Source organism: Microtus oregoni, unplaced genomic scaffold (assembly GCF_018167655.1).
Source record: "Microtus oregoni isolate MIOR12 unplaced genomic scaffold, Mior012 000065F_ref0000479, whole genome shotgun sequence".
In the NCBI taxonomy this organism is placed as follows: Eukaryota; Metazoa; Chordata; class Mammalia; order Rodentia; family Cricetidae; genus Microtus; species Microtus oregoni.
The window spans coordinates 7,454,648-7,479,277 of record NW_024543875.1 but is presented as its reverse complement, the minus strand read 5'-3'; the positions used below and the strand labels follow the sequence as shown (position 1 = coordinate 7,479,277).

The 24,630-nt window shown below is 49.9% G+C and overlaps 1 protein-coding gene across 3 annotated transcripts in view; it reads right to left on the bottom strand.

The window, feature by feature from the left end:
• Positions 1–370: 370 nt before the first annotated feature.
• Nfatc1 (nuclear factor of activated T cells 1) overlaps positions 371–24,630 on the bottom strand; it is a 111,669-nt gene continuing 87,409 nt past the window's right edge. For all 3 annotated transcript variants that reach the window (XM_041640859.1, XM_041640861.1, XM_041640860.1), the window contains exon 10: positions 371–2,195. In XM_041640859.1, coding sequence (XP_041496793.1) covers positions 2,146–2,195 — 50 coding nt within the window. In that variant the 3' untranslated portion in view covers positions 371–2,145. The remainder of the gene's footprint in view (positions 2,196–24,630) is intronic.

Sequence of the window (24,630 nt, the reverse complement as noted above, 5' to 3'; positions counted from 1 at the left end):
AACTAAAGCACAAGCTCTTTCTTGATTAAGCAACTTGCCCAATCACAAGTGAGCATGTGGGTGGCCAGAGCCTCACCCAGAGTCTCTCTCAGTGAAAGTATTTGGCATAAGCAGAAGTTCCTTCCCCACCTAGCCTGGATGAGCATTTTTGAAGTGCTTTGTTTACAGTGCCTAAGAACACCACCACACATCCACTCGTTCCTTTCCGGAAGGGAAGACACGCTTCTTCCTGTGCCCAGACGACACAGGAACAGCCAGCTCCACGTCATAAAGCACTTGTCCCAGGTCCTCACATTCACGTGCAATACAGAAGAAAGCATGGCAACCCATAATCACTCCCACACAGACTGTCCAGCCACGGAGGAAAAAAAGAAAAAAAAATACTGCTTTATTGGATCCATTTTCTAACTACAAAGATAGCTGACACGAATATCCAACGCTTGCTTTCATATGACAGTCTTCTAAGAATGGGTCATGCAACTCCATGGTGCTAACAAACACAGGTACATACTAGATGCAGGCAGGAGGCAGCCTGCAGGCGACCAGGAGCTGTGTGTGTACAAGGTGGCGCACGTCAGCTCTTCACAGTCGTGTGAAAACATTCGGTATGGCTTTCAAACATTTGTTTCTTTCTGAGAGTTGGAGAAAGGTAAGACACCATCTACAGACGACCATTCTAAAGATGCATCTTCCTTCCTATGAGAGAGCTTTTCCTGTCATGACTTCGTCTGTGACTAACTTATAGCGTCCACCCACAGGTGCAATTCAGGCATGTTCCAGAAGGGGGCATTAACTCCTAAGGCACAATCATTAAACATGTTTTAATTAAACCATGCTTTTTGGTTATAAGAAATAATAGGTCACTGCTAGTAACTGTAATAAGCAGCTAATTACACACAGCCGACACCAGCCTATCTGTTACCGGAAACTAACCTGAAAACACGCTATCCACAGACTGCATACAGAAACATTGTTTTTGGTAATTGTCTTCTTAGATGAAGCAGAGAGCTATAAGGCTTCTGTGAAATAATAATCTTATAATTGAACAAATATATTACACTCCTTCTGTAACAGTTATTTACAACCAACCACCTTCAGACTTGGCCGTTCGGTAGCCATGGACATCTGGGCACGGCTCTCCTGCGTCTAGAGTGCTCGTTAACTACTCGAGATAGGAAAATGCCACCTGTCTGTGCAGGGGCAACAGACGCTGATGCAAGGTGCTGGGAAATCAGGTCTGGACTCTGAGGTGCATTCTCAAGGTGGACACTCATTATTGCTAACACGGGCACGGACTGGTCATCACCATCTCCGTTCTTGAATATCTATACATAAATAAACTCCTCTATGTACACGCATGCAAACACAAGGTTCTGTCCTGTAGCCGGTAGGTTTTGTTCTGTCCAGGACCCCTGTCTTGTGCCGTTCAACTTCCTTGTGCTGTGTCGGAAGCCGGATTAAGAACAAAAAGCTCAGCATGCTATTATTAACAAAGCTGCTGTTTTAGTCACACGGACGGAGCTGACTAGGAAAGAGCCGAGATGACCATTGGAAGACCTCAGGAACGCACTGGAAAAGGCAGGCAAGCTGTGGAGGGCAGGCAGCAAAGTCAGAAATAAATAGGAAGCCATAGCTCACCAGAATCCTATCAATTGATACAAAGGATAAAGGCTCCTAACAAAGTGTTTGTTTGTTTGTTTGTTTGTTTTTAAAATAGCTTTGGCTCCTACAAATTCTCTCACGGTAGAAAATTCAATGCTTGCTTCCACAATGCCCTGGTGTGGTGGTTGGATGAAATAAGGCACTTCCAGTGTTTTACTCTGGTAGGCAGGAGGGTCAGGCTTGGGGTCAGTCTGCCATACAGGCCCTCCTTTCGTGGGCCAGCATCTGCTCCTGGCCCCACAGGCCAGCCCTTCTCTTCCGTTGAGATGACTTTTCTCTCGGAGTTGCAGTGGCCTCCTCTTCTGCTCCATCCTTGTTAGAGAGTTACTTCTTCAGACATAAGCTCCTAGAATCGGTAAGCTGGGATTTCTGAGTGGTACCAGATGTGGGTTCGGTTTATTTCATCAAAGTCTCGCTCGCTGAAGCCCAGTTGTCTGCACCAAGCCAGCTCCACACAGCTTCTGCCAGCTCCAAGGCGCTGAATTAGGAGTGGGGGTTCGTGCTGGAGAGGTCATTGCGAATGATTTCATTTACTGCAAGAAAACGAGAGGAGAGAGTATTAGGGAAACGGTCCCTTATTGCCAACCTCCAAGTTAACAGCAGGGAATGCCAACAACACATTTCTAACTGGTTATATTCAGTCTATGACGCTGAGATGGCCCAGAACACCTTCTCTAGGGCAGGAGTCAACTCCAGGACGTCCCTAAGTTTGAACGACAAGATGTTGACACACTACAACATCCCATGGAGTGTGCTCAGAGGCTGGGAGAGAAGGTGTGGGGACCTCCCGTGGTCATGAACCTCCCTTTGTTTGGGACGCTTCATTTGTTTTTCTGAAGAGGGTCAAGTCACAGCAGCCCCCACAAGCCAGTGATGGCCACTATCAGCGTGTGATTTTTGGCACATGGACAGGAAATGAGAGAAGCTCGGAAAGGCCACGGCCAGCAAACAGCACAACATTCTCTCCCTCTCCACCCTGCCTCTCTAGGCCCAGCCACCTGATCCACACTGAGATAGGAAATGTCACTGGGCGGCTGTCACCACGTCCCATTTTCTAACAGAGTTTGAAGGCAGGGCACCCACGCTGACGTCAGGGAACCACCCGGGCTTCCCTTCCCCATGGGCTGGAGCGCCCGCCCCACAGCTAGATAAGCCCCTGGAACTCAGGGATGGAGGCCCCAGCCTGTCTGAGGACGCTTCCTGGAGCCATCAGGGGGCGTGTGCTTCATCACCACTCCCTTCCCTAAACTGCCTTTCAACACCCCTTCCCCAGCAATAGTTTTAAGAATAACAATAATAAAACGCAACTGGCAGAACCAGGAATTGTGTCATGGGAACTGATAGCAGAAGGAAGCCTGGTGGCAAACAGTTCAGGCTCGCCCTAAAGGGGCTGCCTTGGCAAGAGCCTTACAAGAGCGAGGCTCCCTATACCAGGGCCACTGCCACACCTGGAGTCCCCTGCCTAGGGTGTGTTTGCCGTTCCCTCCAGAGTCACATTTGCAAAGATGAACCGTGGCTGCTTCCTGGCCAGCTTCATGGGGCAGTGCAGATCCAGGATCAATGCTTGACCACAGGGCCCAGCACACAGTGGAGAGGGCTCAGTCTTTAGTGTGGAAAATACCAGAAGGCAGGCAGGCTCCCTCTGGCCCTGTGACTTCACAGCCACTAATGAGGAATAACAAGGCCCAGGTGCTCACAGGCTGGTCTGGGACCAGCAATCAGGATTCAACTTGTCCCTGGAGTGCGCCCTGGTAGCTACCAACATTTTCCATGATACCGGGGTGTGGGTGCGGGGCCGCTGCACAGCCCTGAGAAGCAGCCGGGCAGCAGGGTCCCCAGGGGGAGGGGGGGGGACACCAAGGGGCCGGCTGCTCTGTGCAGTAGAAGCCATTGTCACATGTCCTTCCTGAATCCCTGCTGAGTCGCATGGCTTTTCTCAGGGCTCTCTCACAACCTCCTTAGGCTGAGCTTTCCTGTTCGGCTCCTCGGCAGGGACACCTCGGGACAAGAGGCTTGAATTCTTCTTTCCCTTTCCTTGTGTAGCCCTCCTGTGAGAGCCGCACCGTCTGCTCTGTACTCTGCTTCATCGGTGCCAGGTCAGAGAGCAGCTGAGAAAGAAAGACCGCACATTTCATCCTCTCTCTCTCTCTCTCTCTCTCTCTCTCTCTTTCTCTCTCTCTCTCCGTGGAAAAAGGCTTGCCTGGCATTAGGATTTATTGGGGGGCCAAGTCAGAAGGGCTTAGACCCTTGCTGAAGCTCAGAGCTCTGTGCAGAGGTGGAGACAAGCCACAGGCCCCTCCACTGTGCCACACCCATCTTTGTTCTGGTGACAGACAGCTGTGCCTGACTGCCAGGGTGCCCCATCTGTCTCACACTGTCCCCAAGTCTTATGTGCATTAGGGCTCTGAGTGCTTACTGCCCAGACTGGGTTCCCAGGTAAGGGCGGAGTCAAGACAAACACTCTACCTGGGGTTCTGGATGGTGACCATCTCTGAGTGGCAGGTGGGCACGTGAGGCTGGGAAAGATGTCTGTGGAGTATAAAATGTCAAGACTGGGAGATGAGGCAGAAGCAATTCCAGGTGTTCCAAATAATCAGGCTCCTTACAAGGAGCGAGGCACCATTCAAACACACTACACTAGGGAACCATCGTTTTACTGCTCATTCAAATCATAGGACAGACTGAAACACAGACCGACGGTTCACCGGCAGGGCTTAGTGATGAAAAGGAGCTTGAAGCACAGTAACAATGAGAGAAGGGGGCATAAAGGAGAACGCTGAGGAGAACGGGAAACCAAGGACGGAAGGAGATCTAAGGAGCACTAACGATGAGGAGAGTAAGGAAGGGCTGGGGAGTGATGAGTAGGAGCATTTAGTGTCCAAGGGTCAGGGCCTGAGTGCAAATCCCCAGCAATTATGGTCAAAAGCCAGGTGTGGCTACTACACACCTGTAATCCCAGCACTGTGGGCTACAGAGGCAGGAGGATCCCTGGGGCTTGCTGGCTGCTGGCCTAGCTCCAAGTTCAGTTCCAGGGAAATGGTGTGGAGACCGACAGAACAGGATATCCAAATCCCCCTCTAGCCTCCCTGTGTGCCACAGGCATGCACATACACAAGGGTACACACAGCACACAATGGGAGGGGGATGTTGGAGGAATAGCTACGTGGCCTCGGGCAGAGTAATGATGGACCATGAGAGAGATCTGAGGAGTAATACAAAAGGGACAGAACGATCGGGAAAGCAATTGTGACCACGGGAGTTCTGAGGGATAAGGATGATGGCCTGTGTCGGAGACATTAAAAAGCAGCTGAGAATCTTCTAGTTACTCATGGGCTTGGCAAGACCACAAAAAAAAAAAAAATGCTTTAAAGGTAAAAGAGGAAGAAACACGAGATGTGGGCTTCCCCCTGCTGCCCACTGGGGCACCTGAGCCTCGAAGGGAGAACCCTCCTGAGGGAGGGGAAATTACTCAGTGGTCTTCACCCGCAGGGGTCCCCCACTGGAGGCAGCAGTCGGCCACCCAATGTCTGCTTTGCTTTCTCAGTCTTGTTTGGGGCTTCCACCGAGATCTCTGGAGAGCTCAGGGCCTGTCCCTGTGGGTGCCTGTTGTTGTTGCCTTCAGGGGGGCTGACCAGCTTCCCTGCCCTAAGGCTGTGGGTTGGAGGTGTGTCCCAGCGTTTGACAGGCTCACAATGCCCAGTTAGTTTCACAAACACAAACACCCTCCCATATAAAGAGCTTTCCCAAAGCTGCCGGTGGAGCTGATCGGGGCAGGGGGCAACTGACGGACAGCCAAGATGGAGGGCTACTTTCTAGTGGCACTCCGGACAACTGTCCATACTGCTGGGACAGACAGTGCTGCCATGGTGACACGCCACTGGGCTATTTAATGACAGAGGGGTGGGGTACATTTTTCTACAGACACGTCTATGATATAGCCTGTGCAGTCGCCCGTACGTCCATATCATAGGTGGCTAAGGGACACCCCTGAGCTGGTGGAGATGGCTGACCAACAACTCGATCCCCCCTGTTCTTTTCCTGCCACCACTTTCTCTTCCATGAGGTCACCGCTCTGGGTCCCTATCAGCCCACGTTTCCCTGGCTCTGCTGGTTCCTCTGGGGTGGCTTTCTCTCTGACACAGCTGTGGTGATGCCACCCACGAGTTCCCACCGAGTCTTTTCTCCACTGATAATTTCCATCTTCTTATTCAGCTTTTCCACTGACACGGAGGCTTCTCTTTATAGAGGTGTTTTGAACTGCAGGTGACATGTGACCCTCACGACTTGCCTGAAAGAGGAACCTCTGCTCACTCAGTCAGATGTCCCTTGACAGGATGTGGCAAACTGTTAGACCACAATTCAATTTAATAAGTAAGAAGGGTTTTTTCCCTTATATTTGATTTTCTCTAAAATGCTCCTAAGGTGGAAACTATTGCTTTTTTTTCTCTCCCTCTAAAGTATGTGTGTGGCACTTTGAATTGCTACAATAACCTGGGATGTGCCCACAGGCTGCGTGTGTCCCTGTGAATCTCATCTACATACCCACACCCACACCCACCCCTGAGTGCGTGCCTGGAATTGAGCAAAATAGAAAGTCAGCAATTTCTTTCTCAAGTATAAGAGCCAAAGAGTTCAAAGTGCAGGCATAGCCTTCCACCTGTGCTCACAGTACTTATAAATCTTAATGAGGGGCTTCCAAGTTCTGCAGAGAGGCTTCTTGGCTAGTCACCTACGAGTTGTGCAACTTACTAGCAAGGTAGAAAGTCCTCCCAAGGTGAGACAGAAAGTCTTCCTTCCCCAAGTTAGACAGTAAGGTTCTCCCCCAGTGAGGCAGTAAGGTCCTCCCCTAGTGAGGCAGTGAGGTCCTCCCCTAGTGAGACAGAAAGTCCTCCCCTAGTGAGGCAGTGAGGTCCTCCCCTAGTGAGGCAGTAAGATCCTCCCCTAGTGAGGCAGTAAGGTCCTCCCCTAGTGAGGCAGTGAGGTCCTCCCCTAGTGAGACAGAAAGTCCTCCCCTAGTGAGGCAGTGAGGTCCTCCCCTAATGAGACAGAAAGTCCTCCTCTAGTGAGGCAGTGAGGTCCTCCCCTAGTGAGACAGAAAGTCCTCCCCTAGTGAGGCAGTGAGGTCCTCCCCTAGTGAGACAGAAAGTCCTCCCCTAGTGAGGCAGTGAGGTCCTCCCCTAATGAGACAGAAAGTCCTCCCCTAGTGAGGTCCTCCCCTAGTGAGTCAGAAAGTCCTCCCCTAGTGAGGCAGTGAGGTCCTCCCCTAGTGAGACAGAAAGTCCTCCCCTAGTGAGGCAGTGAGGTCCTCCCCTAGTGAGACAGAAAGTCCTCCCCTAGTGAGGCAGTGAGGTCCTCCCCTAGTGAGACAGAAAGTCCTCCCCTAGTGAGGCAGTGAGGTCCTCCCCTAGTGAGACAGAAAGTCCTCCCCTAGTGAGGCAGTGAGGTCCTCCCCTAGTGAGACAGAAAGTCCTCCCCTAGTGAGGCAGTGAGGTCCTCCCCTAGTGAGACAGAAAGTCCTCCCCTAGTGAGGCAGTGAGGTCCTCCCCTAATGAGACAGAAAGTCCTCCCCTAGTGAGGCAGTGAGGTCCTCCCCTAGTGAGACAGAAAGTCCTTCCCAAGGGAGGCAGTCATGTGCACATAGCTGTGTCTTCTTTTTTCAGTGCCTTTCAGAAAACTGGCAGGAGAATCTCAGATGCTCATGAGAGACAGAGCTCGCATCTCTGGTCACTTGTGGGTTTTGTGCATCTGTGCAGGGAACCCTGCACACCAGCAAGGGTTCATGAGAGCATGCCTGTTGCCACCTCTCTCGTCCTTTGAAGGGCAAAGCTTTTAGGCAAAGTCGCCTGACATGGTTGAATTCTTAGTTTCTAAAGTTGTCCGAGGGGATCTTAAGTCAAACTTTAAGAAATGAAGAATTATTTTGCCCACCATTTACACACCCTTTGTCTGTACAGACTGTAGGCTTCAGTCTGTATTTGGGGGGTTCTTGTAGCAGTCATGGGAAGGAATAAGATGGGTTCTGAAGTAACCAGCTCTGTCAGAGAGAGACACCACAGAAGCCACGTGGGGACTGGTGGCCTTTATTTTCCAACCGCTCTGCTCTATGGAGCTGGGTCTGGACATCAGGGTCCCACTGTCCTGTGCTTCTGCTGCCTGCATTCCCACTGAAAGTCCACAGGGTTAGACGTGAATTTTAAAAATCTTCTTCACTAGGAAACTCATGAAAAGCCCAGACTGGCCAGGCGGTGGTGGCGCACGCCTTTAATCCCAGCACTCGGGAAGCAGAGGCAGGCGGATCTCTGTGAGTTCGAGACCAGCCTGGTCTACAGAGCTAGTTCCCGGACAGGCTCCAAAGCCACAGAGAAACCCTGTCTCGAAAAACCAAAAAAAAAAAAAAAAAAAAAAAAAAAAAAAAAAAAAAAAAGAAAGAAAGAAAGAAAGAAAAGCCCAGACTGGTCGCCCAGGACCTGTGAGAAGGTAGCAGGGAACTTTCCCGGGGGTCACAGGCTTCTGAAATCCTGTGGCCAGCTCCGCTCCAGAACTCACTCTCACGCCGTCCCTGATCTTCACCGCTTGAACTTGCAAAGCTCCCCAGGGCACAGAATTCTGTCTCCTTGGCAATGTTTGTATTTACTATTGCTTTCTTTCCCTGCTGCCCGCGTCTCTTAAGATGAAACAAAGCATCGTGCATGGGTGTTTGCCCCATTACCAGTTCACGACAGACACTGGGCTTCTGTTGGGCTAAAAAGCCGGCTTGTTTTGTTTGTTTTAATACCTCCTCCTGGACTTAAATCTCCCACTTCAGGTGGGCAGATGGGGGTAAACAAGGGAAGAAGCACACAAAGCCCGTGCTGTCGCTGGTTTTCCGGGACACTGCAAGAACAAACAGCCCTAAGGTAGTATCTCTCCTGCTATGAGGCAGCCAGCCAGTGAACAAATCCCTCAGAGAAGCAGGTAGTTCAATTGGCACTGGGCAAAGCTGCTGGCACAATCTCAGAAACTACATTCACATTACCCTTGGGTGGTGGGTTTCGGTCGGGTGGGCTGCTCTTGGCTGGGAGCAGTGGGGGATGAGACGAGGCAAGCTTTAAAAGAAGGCTCCAACTTGACATGAGCACCCTTTCTTTGCGTCTCGCCTTGTTTTAAAATCTGACATCTTCCAACCTGGCCCTCAGAGAGTTCAACCCAGTCCACCTCACAGACCTTAACTACAGCCCTAGGCAGACTGGCAGGGCTGTGCCTGTCTGTGTGTCTGTGACAGGACTCTGCTGACTGGCAAAGCTGCAGCGGAAAGCGACTGTCCAGGCTCTGAAAAATCCAGGCTCTGAAAAGAAGCCTTTTCCAGGTTACCGCAGGGCAAAGCAATGGTGCCCGCACCACACTCATCCACGTCTCTGGGTCTGACAGTCACAAGGGTGCTAGCATTCGCTGGTGAAGTTTCTAGTCACTGACCGTCTGGAGGAGGACCGTCTGACTGGCAAAGCTGCAGCGGAAAGCGACTGTCCAGGCTCTGAAAAATCCAGGCTCTGAAGCCTAGCTTGTCACCTTAATGCAGGATGCCTCGACATCGGAATGGCGGCCCAAAAGAACCCCTGGAATGGAGCAATGTTTGAAACCCATGGTGTACCATGTGAGAAAATCCCCTGGCCCTGTTTGCAGTAAGCACCAGCCTATCATGTATTTCCTGGGAGCGTCTGCAGGCTGGGGGCAGGGGTAGCATCACTCAAACTTGTGAGTAAGCTTCTGTGTGGAGGATCCAAGACTCTTCTTTGGAGAACTCACCCTGGGCCTGGGAGAGCTATGGTGAGAAACGTGTGGTAGGGAGGGTGGCAGCAGGCCCCAGGGGCTCCCATATTTTATGTCCTTCTGTCAGCTAACGGGAAAGTAAATGGCCCCTGAGCAGGAGAGTCAAATCAGGAGGGATGGCAGCCCGGTTCCACTATGAGAACCATGCCTGGCCTCTCTACTAACTCTATGAACATGCATCGAGTGCCCGCCATGAAGAGCCCAGGAGCCTCGCCTCATGTGGCTCTCCCTATAACCCATCTAACATCCACCGAGGATCCACCACGTACGGGATGAACAGATCACGGGCCTCATCTTGTGTGGCTCTCAGGAGACTCGTGTTACTGCAAGGCTAACTTTGACCTAGAGGTCAGGGTAGCTGGTGCTCAGGTGGTGAGGGAAGGCAGGGACAGGTGGGAAGCAGCTCGTGGGTGTGGTACTATCACTCGGGAGCACCCAGACGGCTGTGAGAGACAGGCTGTGACGACCTCAGGGAACAGAAGCCTTTTCCAGGTTACCGCAGGGCAAAGCAATGGCGCCCGCACCACACTCATCCACGTCTCTGGGTCTGACAGTCACAAGGGTGCTAGCATTCGCTGGTGAAGTTTCTAGTCACTGACCGTCTGGAGGAGGAAAAGCCCCGGCAGTGGATTGGAAATCACAAGGTCTGAAGAGAATGCAAAGCAGAGCAGAACCGCACTGCGCAGCCCAGCCCAGCCCGTGCACGGGGCTCAGAATGGCTACCCGGAAGTAGCTCTGCAGCCTTTCCTCGGCCTTGGGAGCATTATCCTCCAGGTCCCCTGAAGTATGCACGTGTATCTTGGTTATCAGAACAAACATCTGTGCTGGACTTTCAGGTCAGTGCTAAGGTTAGCTGTATAAGCCTCCTGGCAGATGTAGCCATGACATCCGGCAAAACGGGAAAACGGTGGTTTGATACGGCCGAGTCCCCTCTACACAGCCACCCACATGCCCACGTGGTCCATCTGTCCCTTTTTCTGGGTGGAACTATCTGAGGCTAAGCAGTGACCCAAATAAGCTAAGAGACCAGTTGATGCCACCATGCTGGGGAGGGGGCCGCCCTCAGCCTGGGGAATGAGGAACCGGGAGGGACAGGTAAAAATGTTTTTGATGATATTCAGATGCCTGATTCTCGTTCTTAGACACTAGATTCAGACTTAAAGGTTTAGAATTCTGGTTCATCAATTTCAGCATTACTTTCACATTCAAGACGTCTACTAAGCAGAGAGAAAGGCCGTACTTCCAAAAAGCAGACAAAACACCACTACCGGGGCATCTAGAATCATCTCCGCATAACACAGACACTGTTCACTTCGTGGCACAAACGCCCTGCCTCTTCACCAGTGCCACCGGCTCCAACAAGGGAAAGCAGCTGTGCCCCCTAGCCCCAGGAACCTGTGATACCAACCGCGGACTCTCAGCAAGGACTGTCTACGGGCACAAAGGAACCCTTCTTTTCTGGAGATAGCAATGCTTTTCTCAGAGCTCTCGATCTTTCCCACAGAACCAGGACGGGAAGCAAAGCCTGAAGGATCCTTACAGAACCCCACGCTGGACCATGTGGGGGTCTCATAAACCCTCCCACATGGGCTGGCACACAACATCAACGAGTCCATGATGCAGAAGCAATGGCTACTTGCTGCCTCCATTTTCCTGAGGGACAGAAGAATGCATGTTTTCCCAGACTTCGAGCCATTGAGAATATTTTTATCTTTAAGGGAAGCCAAAATAACCTTTTGGGGAGTGAAACCAAACAGGAAGGGCATTCTCTCCCGTTCCTATGACTAAAAGATAATTACAAAAAAGTATTCGTTAACCTTCCCAGAAAATGTACCTTTAGCTAAAACCTTTAGCTAAAGTTAGGTTTGGAATCTAAGAGGATAGTGATTTAGGTAAGCGGAACCAGAAATACCTAAAGCCCAATGTGATTCTTAACTAACTAACAACTTCTAAGAAGTACCTTGCATTTGCCACTTTGAACTTTTACGATATAATGATTCTCGGAACAGGAGCAGCGTGTCATAATGGTGGTTGAAACTCAGTACACACACATTTCCGCTGCCGCAACTTTCATTTCCAGGCTATGATACACGTCTTCGCCACTCTGGGCTCTCAGTGAGCGGCAGGAGACACGGCTCTTAATATTTCTACATGTTGCACATACAGACCGGATTTTTTTTTTTTTTTACATGAAGCACTGCACTAGATAGGAGGTTCGAGAGTAGGAAGAGGGAGAAAGAGATGTTTTTACCCCACCTTCAGCGCCCTGGTGCCATCCAGGCTCGGCTCGGACCTGTACCCCTAAGAACGTTTAGATTTCTTTTTTTTATTTAATTATTTATTTATTAAAGATTTCTGTCTCTTCCCCGCCACCGCCTCCCATTTCCCTCCCCCTACCCCAATCAAGTACCCCTCCCTCGTCAGCCCAAAGAGCAATCAGGGTTCCCTGCCCTGTGGGAAGTCCAAGAATCACCCACCTCCATCCAGGTCTGGCCTGGGTCTGAAAAAGCCTGGGATAAAACCGGACTCGCTGAACACAGCGGACAGTGAGGACTACTGAGAACTCAAGAACAATGGCAATGGGTTTTTGAACGTTTAGATTTCTTGAGGAAGCACAGCCTCCTACAGCAGTGGTTCTCAACCTGTGAGTCTCGACCCCTTTGGATTGCAGACCTTATACTTACATTACTATTCATACAAGTATGAAGTAGTAAGAAAATGATTTTCTGGTTGGGGTCAACACATCATGAGGAACTGTATTAAAGGGCCACAGCATTGGGAAGGTGGAGGAACACTGATAGAGATGGAGCTCTCCTTCACAAGCCTGCCCTTCGATCTGCCATTTCCTGTGCCCAGTAGTCTGCATGTCCGCAACTGCCCACGGCCAGCAGCCTAGCCCTGCAGGCACCAGGGCCGTGTCTGCGAACTGGGCAGAGGACACCAGTTTCCAGTACGTGTGCCATGACCACTTCAACTTGGAAAATGCGCACCCTCAGCATGTGTGAGCGTGGTCCATGCTTCTGGTTTTCTGCAAGATGCTTCGGGAAGCAGTGAAAATAGCACAGCTTCTCAACTTTCATTAAAAAGTAAGCAGCCGTCCTACCTCGGGGTCCTGCGTCTATCTCAGCCTCCGCTTATTTTTATCTTTTAATACTAATAAGCCACCGCCACGGGGCTTGCTATTTCTGGAAGGAGAGAGTGGGACAGTGGAAGGACTGAGTGGCAACAAGTCACGGTTTTAATAAAACATGACCCTCCACCTGGAGCGGGGCTCGCGCTGCCGGGCGCTGCCGCTACGCAGGACTGTCAGCCGTGAAGACGGAATGATTTTCCTACCGTAGGTAGCCTGCTTCCCTATTTAGCCTGAAAACTCCCGAGCATGCAGACAGCCGTGTGGAAACTCCAGCGGGGCTGGCCACGTGGCGGGAGATTCCACAGGCCTGGCCATCCAGTTGATGCAGGCTGGAGAATGTTTCCATATCATCTGTTCTGCTGTTTTATCTGCGCCAAGCTCCGTTCAGCAATTACTCACCGGGATCATTTAACCACCAACAAGTAGGGGTTTCTTTTTTTTTCCCCAGGGCTTTCCTTGTATTGTTAGAAATATAATATCTCCCCAAATTATGAAATTGCCATTCAACAGAATTTACGGAATTGAAAGAAAAAAAGAAAACAAAAAGTTTAAGTGAAAATTAAACTAGTGGACCCGAAGGAGAGCGACCAGCATGAGTTCCCACTTTGTCTTCCCCGTAATGTTCTGGCCCATTTGTTGTGAGAGCAGGATCTTGGGTACAAAGGCCACCTTAGGCTCTCCTTCCTTCACAACACAAAGAAACAGTGGGATTCATGTGTTGCTGTTTGACATGTGAGGAAGTCAAGGGACCACACCAAGATGCAGAAGCCACACGCCAGTAGCCTGGTTTCCACCTGGAGCCTAGGGAGACCCCGGAGCCTGGGGAGACCCCAGCTGAGTGACCCCAGTAGCAGGTGGTGTGAGGTACCAGGTGCAGCTCATTCAGTAAACGGGACAGCTCCGAGCTGCCTGCTCCCTCTGCTTAGGGGAAGTGGGACCTGCTTCAATTGACCTTAACCTGGAGCCTCACATTCCCTGAGGTAGACAGTAAGTCTGTCAGGTGTAACCACCACATTTTGTGTATGGAAGCAGCCACTTTTAAAATGGTACAGCAAGGGAGAGAGGTCAGGATCTGATGTCTGAACGACCCAGCAGCCTTGGCGTTTGGGGGCAGGGCAGATGAAGTGGGTGTGAGGTGAGGGCACCTGCCTGGTTTGTCATATGCTTGCTAGAAACGGTCCCATCTGAAGATGAGCACCTGTCCCAGAAGGCCCTGGAGCTCTAGGAAGGTATCTGTAGTGGGCTTGTCACGCAAGCATGAGGACTTGAGTTCAAGTCCCTAGAACCCACATAAAAAGCCATGCGTTGGGGTGTGTGCTTGTAACCCCAGAGCTGAGGAAGTGGAGTCAGAGACAGGATGCCTGGGTTCACTGGCTAGCCACCGGCCTACTTAGAAAGTCCTAGGCCAGGGAGAGACTCTGTCTCAAAAACAAAGTGCTAGCTCCTGAGAAATAACATTCATGGCTGACTTTGACACCACACACACACACACACACACACACACACACACACACACACACGAAACCCAGGGAGGAGGATTCAGTGATTGGCAGCACAAACCTACATCCTAATCTATCTCTTGATGTAACTGAGCCCTGTCCCACATGTAGGGAAGACCAAACGAGCACTATGCCCACAACCTTCTCGGAGCTGGCACTGCCTTGACATTCTCAGTCCTCATGAGCCACAGGTTCCCCACTCCTACAGCTGGTGACAGAGAGCAGAGCCTGGGGCTGGGGACTAGGACTGTGTTCCTTGCACACCTCCTATGAGCATGGGCTGATCAGAACACCCATGGGTTCTGGCTGATCCATGTCACAGCAGTGTCCACAGAGGAGATGAGGAGAGCCTGAGGCCGTGTCTGTCCTTCTGTCCCAGCAGGATATCCTAAGCATCCTACAGCTGCTCCATGCATTCCAGTGTGCATTCCCCAGGGAAAACACGTTTTCCTCTTCTTCAAAATAGTCCAAATATTGCCCAAATCCCAGAAAGCAATTATGAATTTGTTATATTTTTCTTTACTCCTATTTTATGTGTATGAGTGCCTTGCCTGCATGTATACCTCTGTAGCACATGCATGCTGTACCTATGGAAGTTGGATTCCCTGGGACTGGCGTCATATACATCTGTGAGTAGCCATGGAGATTTTGGGTATCTAGAGGAGCAGGTGGTGCTCTTGACCACTGAACCGTCTTTCCAGTCCCATGAATTTGTCTCTTAAAAACTGAAATCATAATGCTAAAATAGATACTTTGGCTAAGGTTTTGGGATTCTTACTGATTCTCGGGGATGTGGCAGCAGATGGTATTAGGGAAGCAGGGACACCATGAGTGGAGATGCAGACAGAGGGGTTGAGGCTGCATGCTTCCCTGGGGTCTGAATCCCATTACAGAGGCCAAGCTAAGCAGGAGGTTGCAACCCTCCTGTGCCACAGTTTTAGAGCCTGGTACACATACTTATTGGAGTGGTCCCAAACCTTGGGACCAACTGAGGCAGCAACTTCTTGAGCTCACCTGCTCAGCATGGGTCACCTGAGGTCAGAAGCTGGGCCTGATTGCTCTGAGTCTGTGGGAGTTGGCATGGCTTGCCTAGACCTTTCTCAGATACTGGAAAGGGAATTCAAATGACACTCATGTAGATCTCCTCTGGGGTGAGCAATATGGCTTTTACAGGACTCTTTTTGACTATGACAGCTGTAACTCATGTCTCTTAGGCAAAGGCCCTGTGAAGCCGTGCAGCCAAGAGGCACAGCAGATAGGTGGGTTCATCTCAGTGCGTCCACACCAAGGGCCCTGAGTTTATAGGACATTGGTATGGGGTTGGGTTTGGTGGCCATCTGATTCCCCTTTCACAGGGATGGAGAGCATGACCCTGTTCCTTGAGGTGCCAGGATACAGATATGCACCACTAAACTGTCTATTAGTTTTCATAAAGAAACTGGAGATAGAGTCAGTCTCATTATTCTTACTATGTAGCACGGGATAGACTGGAACCAGCTATGCAGACCAGGCTAGCCTCGAACTTACAGAGACCTGTCTGCCTCTACCTTCCAAGTACTGGGATTAAGGTTGTGCACCACTACCTCCAGCCTGTGAGTCCATCATCTTGCCTCCCACTTAGATCGATCTCAGCCACGTCCAGATGGCTTTGCCTTCCTGTTCTCCCACTCACTGTGACTGGCATCAGCCTTTGATCTCTCAGCCACTAATGTCTACATCCACTTAACACTAAACTGTGGCTGGTCAGTCTCTAGATACAGATGTTCCTGCCAGAGAGAACTTGCCATACCAACAGGCCTGTGGGCTCCAGGCTCCCTGTTTTTCCCTCCCACCACTGGGTGTAGTGGGGGATGGCTCCTCTTCTCTGGTGGCGACTGTCACAGCCTGCCTCCTCGCCTTCATCCTAACTCAGTGAGTCTGCTGACCCCCTGGCAGGCTCCAGGGGGGCACCAAGCCAGCTCTTCTCCCTGAGATCAGTTAGGATAAAATGCTTTGCCAGGGGATTTCTCTTATATCAACTTCTACCAAAGTTGTTCCCTCCTGGGCCACAGTCAGGCACATGGAGATAGAACTCTGAGCTCCCTCCGCCCTGGCAAACTCTGCAGGCTATCCTCTACCTCCTGAGTGCAGGACACTTCTCTCCCTATAGAGCTTCCACCTGTAATCTTCTACCCAGAACACACATGTCCACACTCTACCTTTCTGACCACCTACAAAAGACTACTTAGCTTACCCCCTGTATTCTCATAGCTCCTGTGATAGGACAGACACCTCAGGGATCCCGAGTGCCCCCTCCTCACCCGAATGAAGCCACTTTGAAGGCAAGCCTGCCCTGCCATCCACGGCTGACAAAGCCATCAGTCACAGACTCTGTTTCATTACTCTGGGATCTGGATGGAAAACAGATTCCTAGCGTAGAAATCAGGGAGCGGGAAGAAAGAGTCAGAAGCATGCAGGCAAATGAGACCCTGCGATCTTGAGCACATATTGACCCTGGAGTGAAAAAAAAAAAATCCCAAGATTGAATTTTTGTATTGATTATCCAATTATTAATCTTTATGGAGGCTATTCCGACACTGCACATAATGAGCAATTCATCAAAGTATATTAGGTGCCATGAAAGTTGCATTCAGTATAAAGGGCCATTAAGTTCTTTGTAATTGCACATTACTGGAGCTTTCCTCAGACCTAAATCAAATCAACAGGACTGGTGTGCACCTGCTCTAATGGACTCTGTGTGCTAACACACGCCTCACTGCAGGACCCTCGCTCCCAAAGACCATGGTCTCTAGGATGGCCTCCAGCCCCTTCCGGAGCACTGGTTTCAGGGACCCTGGTGGGAGTGTCTAATGTCTTAGCAGCCTGGCCGGAAGAGGAGCCAGTCCTCAGAGCTCCGCCTTCATCGCTAGCCCTCGCCCCCATGCCAGCAGAGAGCTGGGGTGGGAACAGCGCTCCTCTGGGGAGCTCGCCTGCTCATCCAGCGTGGTTGTTTTGTTGCAATCTCAGCTCCTTCACGTCCAAAGCAGGAGCCAGGATCTAATCCTGACTCGTGGGGACAGTGAGCGCAATCCTTCCTGTCACCCACTGTTCAGACTTCGGGTGCTCAACTTCTTATCACATCCGCCCAGCTTCCTGAGGGGCCAGAGATCCAATAGCTTCATAGACCTACAATGGTGATGGCAAAGAGGCTTGGGAATATTGTGTGTGCATGAACATGTGAACACACACACATCTGGAGGCCGGGGGACAAGCTCAGTTGTCATTTCTGAATGCCACCAACTTATTTTGAGACAGGGTCTCCTATTGGCCAGAAACTTGCCAAGCAAACTAGACTGTCTGGTCAGCAAACTCCAGGTATCTGCCTCTCTGCTTTCCTAGTGCTGGAATTACAGGATCTCTGTGAGCCTCTGGGACATGGGCACTGGGGAATGAACTCAGATCCTCTTGGTAAGCGCTCAAATGACTGATCTAGCTCCCAAGACTGGGTTTTGATTTTGTGATTGGTTTGTAATAACTGCACCTGCTTATGAGACACTCTGTGGCGCGATGCAGGAAATGATACTGGGATGAAGTGATGTCAGGGTTGCAGCAGATTGTGCTGCTTGATTTCTTCCCTGACGCTGGGAATCAGGGATGGAGAAAGGCTTTGCAGTCCTTCTGAGCAGACCGCTGTGCAATTGTCACTCTGGGGGCTATATTGGGTCTGCATTGGTGGAATTCCTTCTGAAGAGCTACCGACAGAGTTCTGTAAATTTAGCATTAATTCCTCCTCTGCTCCCTTAAATTTGATATCTGAGGAACCTTAAACACATCTGCAGAATAAAGAGCAATGCACAGACAGTAAATGGCTAGTTCCTGGGATGCCAGCACTCAGTGTGAGGCCCAGAGGCATTCTGAGAGGCTTTGAGAATCATAGGAGCTTCCACATGCCACATGCTGTGTGTGCTCTGACTTTCCTGACTGAGATTCCAATGAGAAGACAAGGACCCAGGGTGAAAATATAGAGGAGGAGGAGACCCTGGTGGAGAGACAAGGGAGAGAGGGATCTCTGAGTGAGGAGATTGGGGAGATAAGATCCCCCGAGTGAGACAGGGGGAACAGGGGTGAACCCCAAGGTAAAGGAGACAGAATACGGGAAAGTCCCCAGGTAAGAAGACAGACAGACTCCAGGACAGGAGTCAGGGCCTGTGGGGCACAGTACAAGGGCTTCCTTGCTCAGGCTCCATTTCTACTTTGCCAAGTCAAGGTTTGCTCACTTCCAGAAGCACCGTTAGATGCTCTGATAGAAATCTCTGAGCTAATCAAGCTCTGGCCACCAGCTTCTTAAAGAGAGACCCATGTCTGCACAGATCCTACAGGGAGCAAAGCATGAGCAAGTCCAGAGCCTTCTCCCAGCTTCCAGAGAGGCACACGGGGCAATCACTGGGCTGGGAGCCCACCTGGGACCCAGGGCTAGCTCCTCGTCTGACTGGTCAGGTCTCAGTTTGCCCAGCCAACTCCTAGATTTGTGGGAGGGCACCCGGGCCCGCAAAGCAGCTGCCAACAGAGCTGACCCGAAAGGTGCCTCACGAACACTGGCACATTAGGAACCGAAGGTCATGAACCCGTTTCCAGCTTGGCCTTGAAAGCAGAGAAACAGGAAGCAGGAGGAGGGGACAGGAAGTGGCTTGCTAAGGAGGGAACCACAAGGGTCTCATGGAGAGGCCTGGCTTGGAACTCAGGTAAGGGCCCCCTCCCCCAAGTCACACCTCCCAAAGGATGTTCTTCAAATCAACGAATCGCCTGCCCTGAGTCTACATGCTGCGGTGCAGTGTTTTACTTCTGGACGGCCACAACAGGAAACAGCGTGAAGGATGGAAAACTGGCCCTCAGTCCTGAGGAGAGCTATTTCCATTCAGCGAGAGAAACTTTCTCAAAAAGAAAAAAATTCGAACACCACAGTTAACATGCTGATGAAAGAAATGGTCTAAGTGAGAGAGGAAGAAAGAGGCAGACATCGGAAACGAGACAGGGAAAGAAAGGGTGAGATTCAGAGACAAGGAAACTAGAGACAAAAGAGACAATATAAAGAGAGAGGGACATGGAGTCAGAGACAAGGAAAGATGGGGAAGAAAGGAAGAGAAACAAAGAGAGAGAGAGAGACAGACACAGAGAGACAGAGAAAGAGAGACAGAGACACACTGAGAGACAGAGAAAGACAGAGACAGAAACAGAGAGAGATACACACACAGAGGGACAGAGAGAGATAAAGGGAGAGACAGAGAGGAAGAGACAGAGACAGACACACAGAGAGACAGAGAGACAAAAAGAGACAGAGACAGACACACAGATACACACAGAGACAGAGAGAAACAGAGATACACAGAGAGACAGAGACACACAGAAACACAGAGAGAAACAGAGACACACAGAGAGACAGAGAGACATGAGAGGCTATCGTACCCATTCATCAGGGTTTGGACAGGAAGGGCAGCAGTCCGCCTTTAGCTTCTGTTAATCCAGCATGACCACTTAGTTAGCATACAGGATCGGACAGACATTTGATCTCCTTTCTTCAGTAAAAACACCAAAGACTCGCGTGTCACCACTCCCTCCTAGTCTTCCTGCCACCCCAACCCTGTGCCTACACCCCTGACTCCAGACGCTGCGGATCAGGCCAGAGCAAATATCCAGGTGCCTGAGACTGGCTTCCTCCCCAGACCTCACCAGCGCCTGCCACCTCACCCCAGCCATTCCTCCAGCCATCTGCCAAGAGGAAATAACTTCCCCACACTGGAGTCTAGGAAACCCAGGAAACAATCAGAAATCCACAAAAATAATTGAAGTTCACTTTTACTGAGCCATTCAGCTTCGTTCTGATTTTTATTACAATGTCAACAAGAGTTTAATTTGTTTTAAAGTTTAGGTTCTTAAACTGGAGTGATATACGGGAGTTTGCAGCTTGCTGGCAACAGCTACTGTGGAAAAAGAGGAAAGGGCACACACACGCAGGCGATTCTAAGTTTGATGCTGTGGAAGTGGGGCACTTGGCCAAGGGCAGCGAACCACATGCAGAGCCAACATGAAACAGAGTTCCCCAGGTCTGCACCCACCACACGCACACACACACTCACATACACACTCACACACGTGCATGTGCACACACACACTCACAGACACACACACTCACACACATGCATGTGCACACACACACTCACAGACACACACACACATGCACGCACACACATACTCTCACACAGTGTACACGTGAGCATACACTTACACACACGCACGCAGTCACAGACACATGCATACACACTCACACACGCACACATGCGAGCAATACACACACACTCACACACATGCACGTGTATGCACAAACACACACACACACGCAAGCACACACACACACACACACACACCCCTCTCTCCCCATCCTCCATTTTTCTGAAGGCTCGGCCCAGTGAATACCGCGCCAAGTCAGCCTGTCATCAAGAAGGCTGCTGTGTCTGGATGGAGGGCTCCTCCCAGCTTGAACGCTGCAGTGATCTAATGCAGAGAGCCTGCTACCGAGCCTCTGCCATGGATTTTCCAGTCCTTGCTGGGTGAACTTCCAGCCTGGTCAAGTCATTTGTGGAGACGAGCAAGACTGAACTGTAGATCCATCCACTTTACGGGCAGAAAGAGGGAAGGGAGGAGGGTTGCAACAAACCAGTGGTTGAAAAGCAAGAGCCCTGGGCAGGGGAGGGCGGTACAACAGACCTGGGCCACCCTAAGCCTTCAAATGTCACTGTGATTGTCGCCTTGGCTCTTTGAAGCATAGCCCTGATAACCCACACAACTATCGAGTGACCCACCAGGCTGGGACCCAGTCCCACGTCCCCAAATCTGCCTGCTCTGAGAGGACCCAGAGCCTGGCCCTCTGTGTTTTCCAGACCCCAACCTCCTGCCATATCAGAAGCAGCAGCTGGAAGACCTGATAGGGCGAGGCTGGATCTGAGGAGACTTCAGTGTGGGAACAGGGCTGATAACACTATCCCTCTCAGGGAGCCACCGGGACAGCCCCCTGTACTGTCTGTGGCCTGGGAACAAAGTCTCTTGGCAGACAGATAACCTCTTGTGGGCCTGGATGCCTGGCCTATTGTCCTGTGTATCAGGCTTGTTAGACCTAGGGGCTGGTGAGGCAGACACCCCTAAGTGTCAGTGGCCACTCCATAATCTAGGAGGAAGGAAGAACCCAGTCTCACAACTAAAACTGAACACAGTCAAGGAATTTTCAAAATTCCACGCAGCCAACCAAAGTGACATCAGAGACAACAGGTATGTCAGAAAGCTCAGTCAGCCCACGCCAGGAGGCCTGGACCGAGAAGTCCACCCTCAGCCTATCTTCCCAAAGTGATCCGTAAGTCAGCAATGAGAGCCCACGGCTTATTTCCTATGAGAACGTCTGCCATCAGTGTTGGTTCACATTCTATTTCTTCTTTTTTTTTTTTTTTTTTAAATTTATTTATTTATTAAGGATTTCTGCCTCGTCCCCACAACCGCTTCCCATTTCCCTCCCCCTCCCCCCGATCAAGTCCCCCTCCCTCATCTGCTCGAAGAGCAATCAGGGTTCCCTGACCTGTGGGAAGCCCAAGGACTGCCCACCTCTATCCAGGTCTCTTACGGTGAGCATTCAAACTGCCTAGGCTCCCACAAAGCCAGTACGTGCAGTAGGATCAAAAACCCACTGCAATTGTTCTTGAATTCTCAGTATTCCTCATTGTCCGCTATGTTCAGCTAGTCCGGTTTCTATTTCTTCTAACACGCCTTGGAGAATGGCGCCTAGAGACTGCAGGAACGCCGTTGCTCCTCTGGCCTCGAGGCGTTTGAAAGGCTGACAGAGGTCACGAAACTGCACTTGAGTTTGAACTCTCATCAGGAAGAGAGATGAGCACCTCAGGCAGTCACTCCTTTCCATCCACTGGGTCCCATCTCTTTGCATGAGACCCCACAGAGAACAGTCTAGGAAGAAGGTCAGAGAAAGACCCAGATGACGATACATGGCTGTCTAATTCTGAGCAGGACTGCAAGGAAGGCGTTCTATGCCACATATACAGACCACAGGGATGTTCTGAGGTCACACAGAGACCTCACTTTCGCCAAGTGAGAAGGCTGTACTCTATAACCTAAGTCCCATTACGTTTGTGAAAGCATATTTTATATACAGTGTCTTGCTTCAGAGGTACCATCCAATGATATTTTAGTAAGTTAACAAGTTTATTATTTTTTTCTTTTCTTTTTCTTTTTTTTAGACAAAAAGCCACCACATCCAGCTTAAAGTTATGTGATCCTAATGCGTCTTTCAGAACTTCCCTAGAAATGTCCTTGTCCTTAGTTATGGTTGATCTCTGCCCTGTCCTTCTAAAGACAGTTGATATAAATGGACCCTGAAGGATTGGCCCATTTGCCTATCATTCTTTATTCAGCTTCAGGCTTTCAAGTCTATCTGAGCCCAACATGCCCCAGGGGTTATTTCTTGAATCTACGGGAGAATCACACTTCTGACTATTTGCCAATTGCTGGATGTCGCAGGTGTTTCAAGGGTTTGCCTCTTCTAAAGAACTTCAAGGAACACTTGTGTCACTTAGGATGGGTCACATGGTAGACTTACTTTAGCTTTTAAGAAATTGTTCAAGTCTCTAGTCTCCCTTACTCCTTCCAGGAGTCCACTTCCCCAACGTCCTTTACAAAATTTGCTATTTCAGTCACACTAATGGAATCTTGCTGTGATTTTCAACTTTTAATTAGATTTTCAACCTAATGACGAATGATGGGTAATCATGTGTGACTCCATGGCACGTGGAGATGGTCTGGAAAATGTGTCCTTGTCATTGTGGGGACAACAGAATGCACCCATACAGACTACAGGGGCCACAGCGTCCGTTCACAAGTGATATAACCTTATGAACCGCTTTTCATATGTGACCCATATACTGACAAAAATATCATCTTCCATGTGCCCATGACCGCACAGCTCTGGGGAAATGCCCTTCTGATCTCTGACAGTTTGGGCAGAATGGTGTCTTTGATCGGATAGCTATGTGGTACTGGACAACCATTGCTTGTTTCTCTCTTTCTCAATGGTGTCTTTTGAAGTACAACAATGCTGAATTTTGATGAAGTTCAATTTGACAGGTTTTTACTTTATGGTCTGTGTTTTTAATGTCATAGTTAAGAAATCTTTGCCTAGCCAATGACAGTGTGTTTCTCATATTATTAAAAAGTATTAAGTCTACATTCAAGCGAGGTGTGCGTGTGTGTGCGTGTGTGTGTGTGTGTGTTGACATGTGTTGTTGTGTTTGCTTGGTTGTTTGCTTGCATTTGGATACGCAACTGATGCAGTAGCCATTTGTTTCAAGGGCTAGTCTTTATTCTCATCAAATGGCTTGATATCCTTGTCAAAAACCAGTTTACCATAAATCTAAAGATATATATTTTTGGATCTCATTTCACTGGTGTGTATGTCTTACACCTGAGTCACACTGTCTTGAGAACTATAGTAATTTTTTGTGTATGGGGTTTATTTTTGTATGAGAGTGTATGTTTGGTATCACGTGTAAGTGTATGTGTCTGTCTCTGTACACGCATGGAGGCCAAAGGAAGTGTCCTGCTCTGTGACTCTGCCTTGGTCTCTCGCTGAACTTGGAGGTAGGCTGGTGGTCGGCAAGCTCCAGTGAGCTTCCACTTTGCACCCTTTACTCCTAACGGCAGGGTTACAGACACAGGTGTGACCTCGTCTAGCCATCTATGTGGGTGTGGGGGATTTGAACTCAGGTCTTGATGCTGAACAGCAGGCACTGTTAATCACTGAGCCGTCTTCCCAACCTCTCGTAGCAGGTTTTGAGATCTACAGGTGTGAGGTTTCTGACTTTGTTCTCTGGTTTCAAAATTGTTTGGGCTATTCTCCCTCTGGGAAATCCTCTCTTTCCTTTCCTGCTGTAGTCTGGTGGGGTCGTGTAGATTCTAAGACCAGCTTGGAGAAGGCTGTCACGTTGTCACGTACTACCTCTTGATGGACACAGAGCCTCTGTCCATTCAGAGCCCACGTCCCCCTCAGCAGTGCTGGGGAGTCAACGTATTCATGAGCATATTATTCCTCTTAATAATATTATAAGTAGGACTCATTCGGTTTTGTTTAGATTATTTACTATATGAAGATGTAGAAATATTCTGTAATTTCATATCTGATTATGAATAATTTTAAATATGGGGTTTGTTTTCTTCTGGGGGGGCAGAGTTTTTAGGATTTTCTGCATATGGGGTCATATATCTACACAGGAAGACATTTTACCTATTTTTTCCCTAATCTTTTCTTTTTCTTGCCTGATTGCACAGGCCTGTTCAGATCAGTGCTGAATGGCAAGTGAGGAGGATTCCTCATCTCATTCTTTGTCTCAGGGGAATGGTGTTTCACCTTTGTCGTGAGCGTGATGTCCACTGTTGATTGTATGGGATGGGATTTTCCATCTATTGAGAGGATTGGGCAACGTTTGTCTTTTATTTTACTCA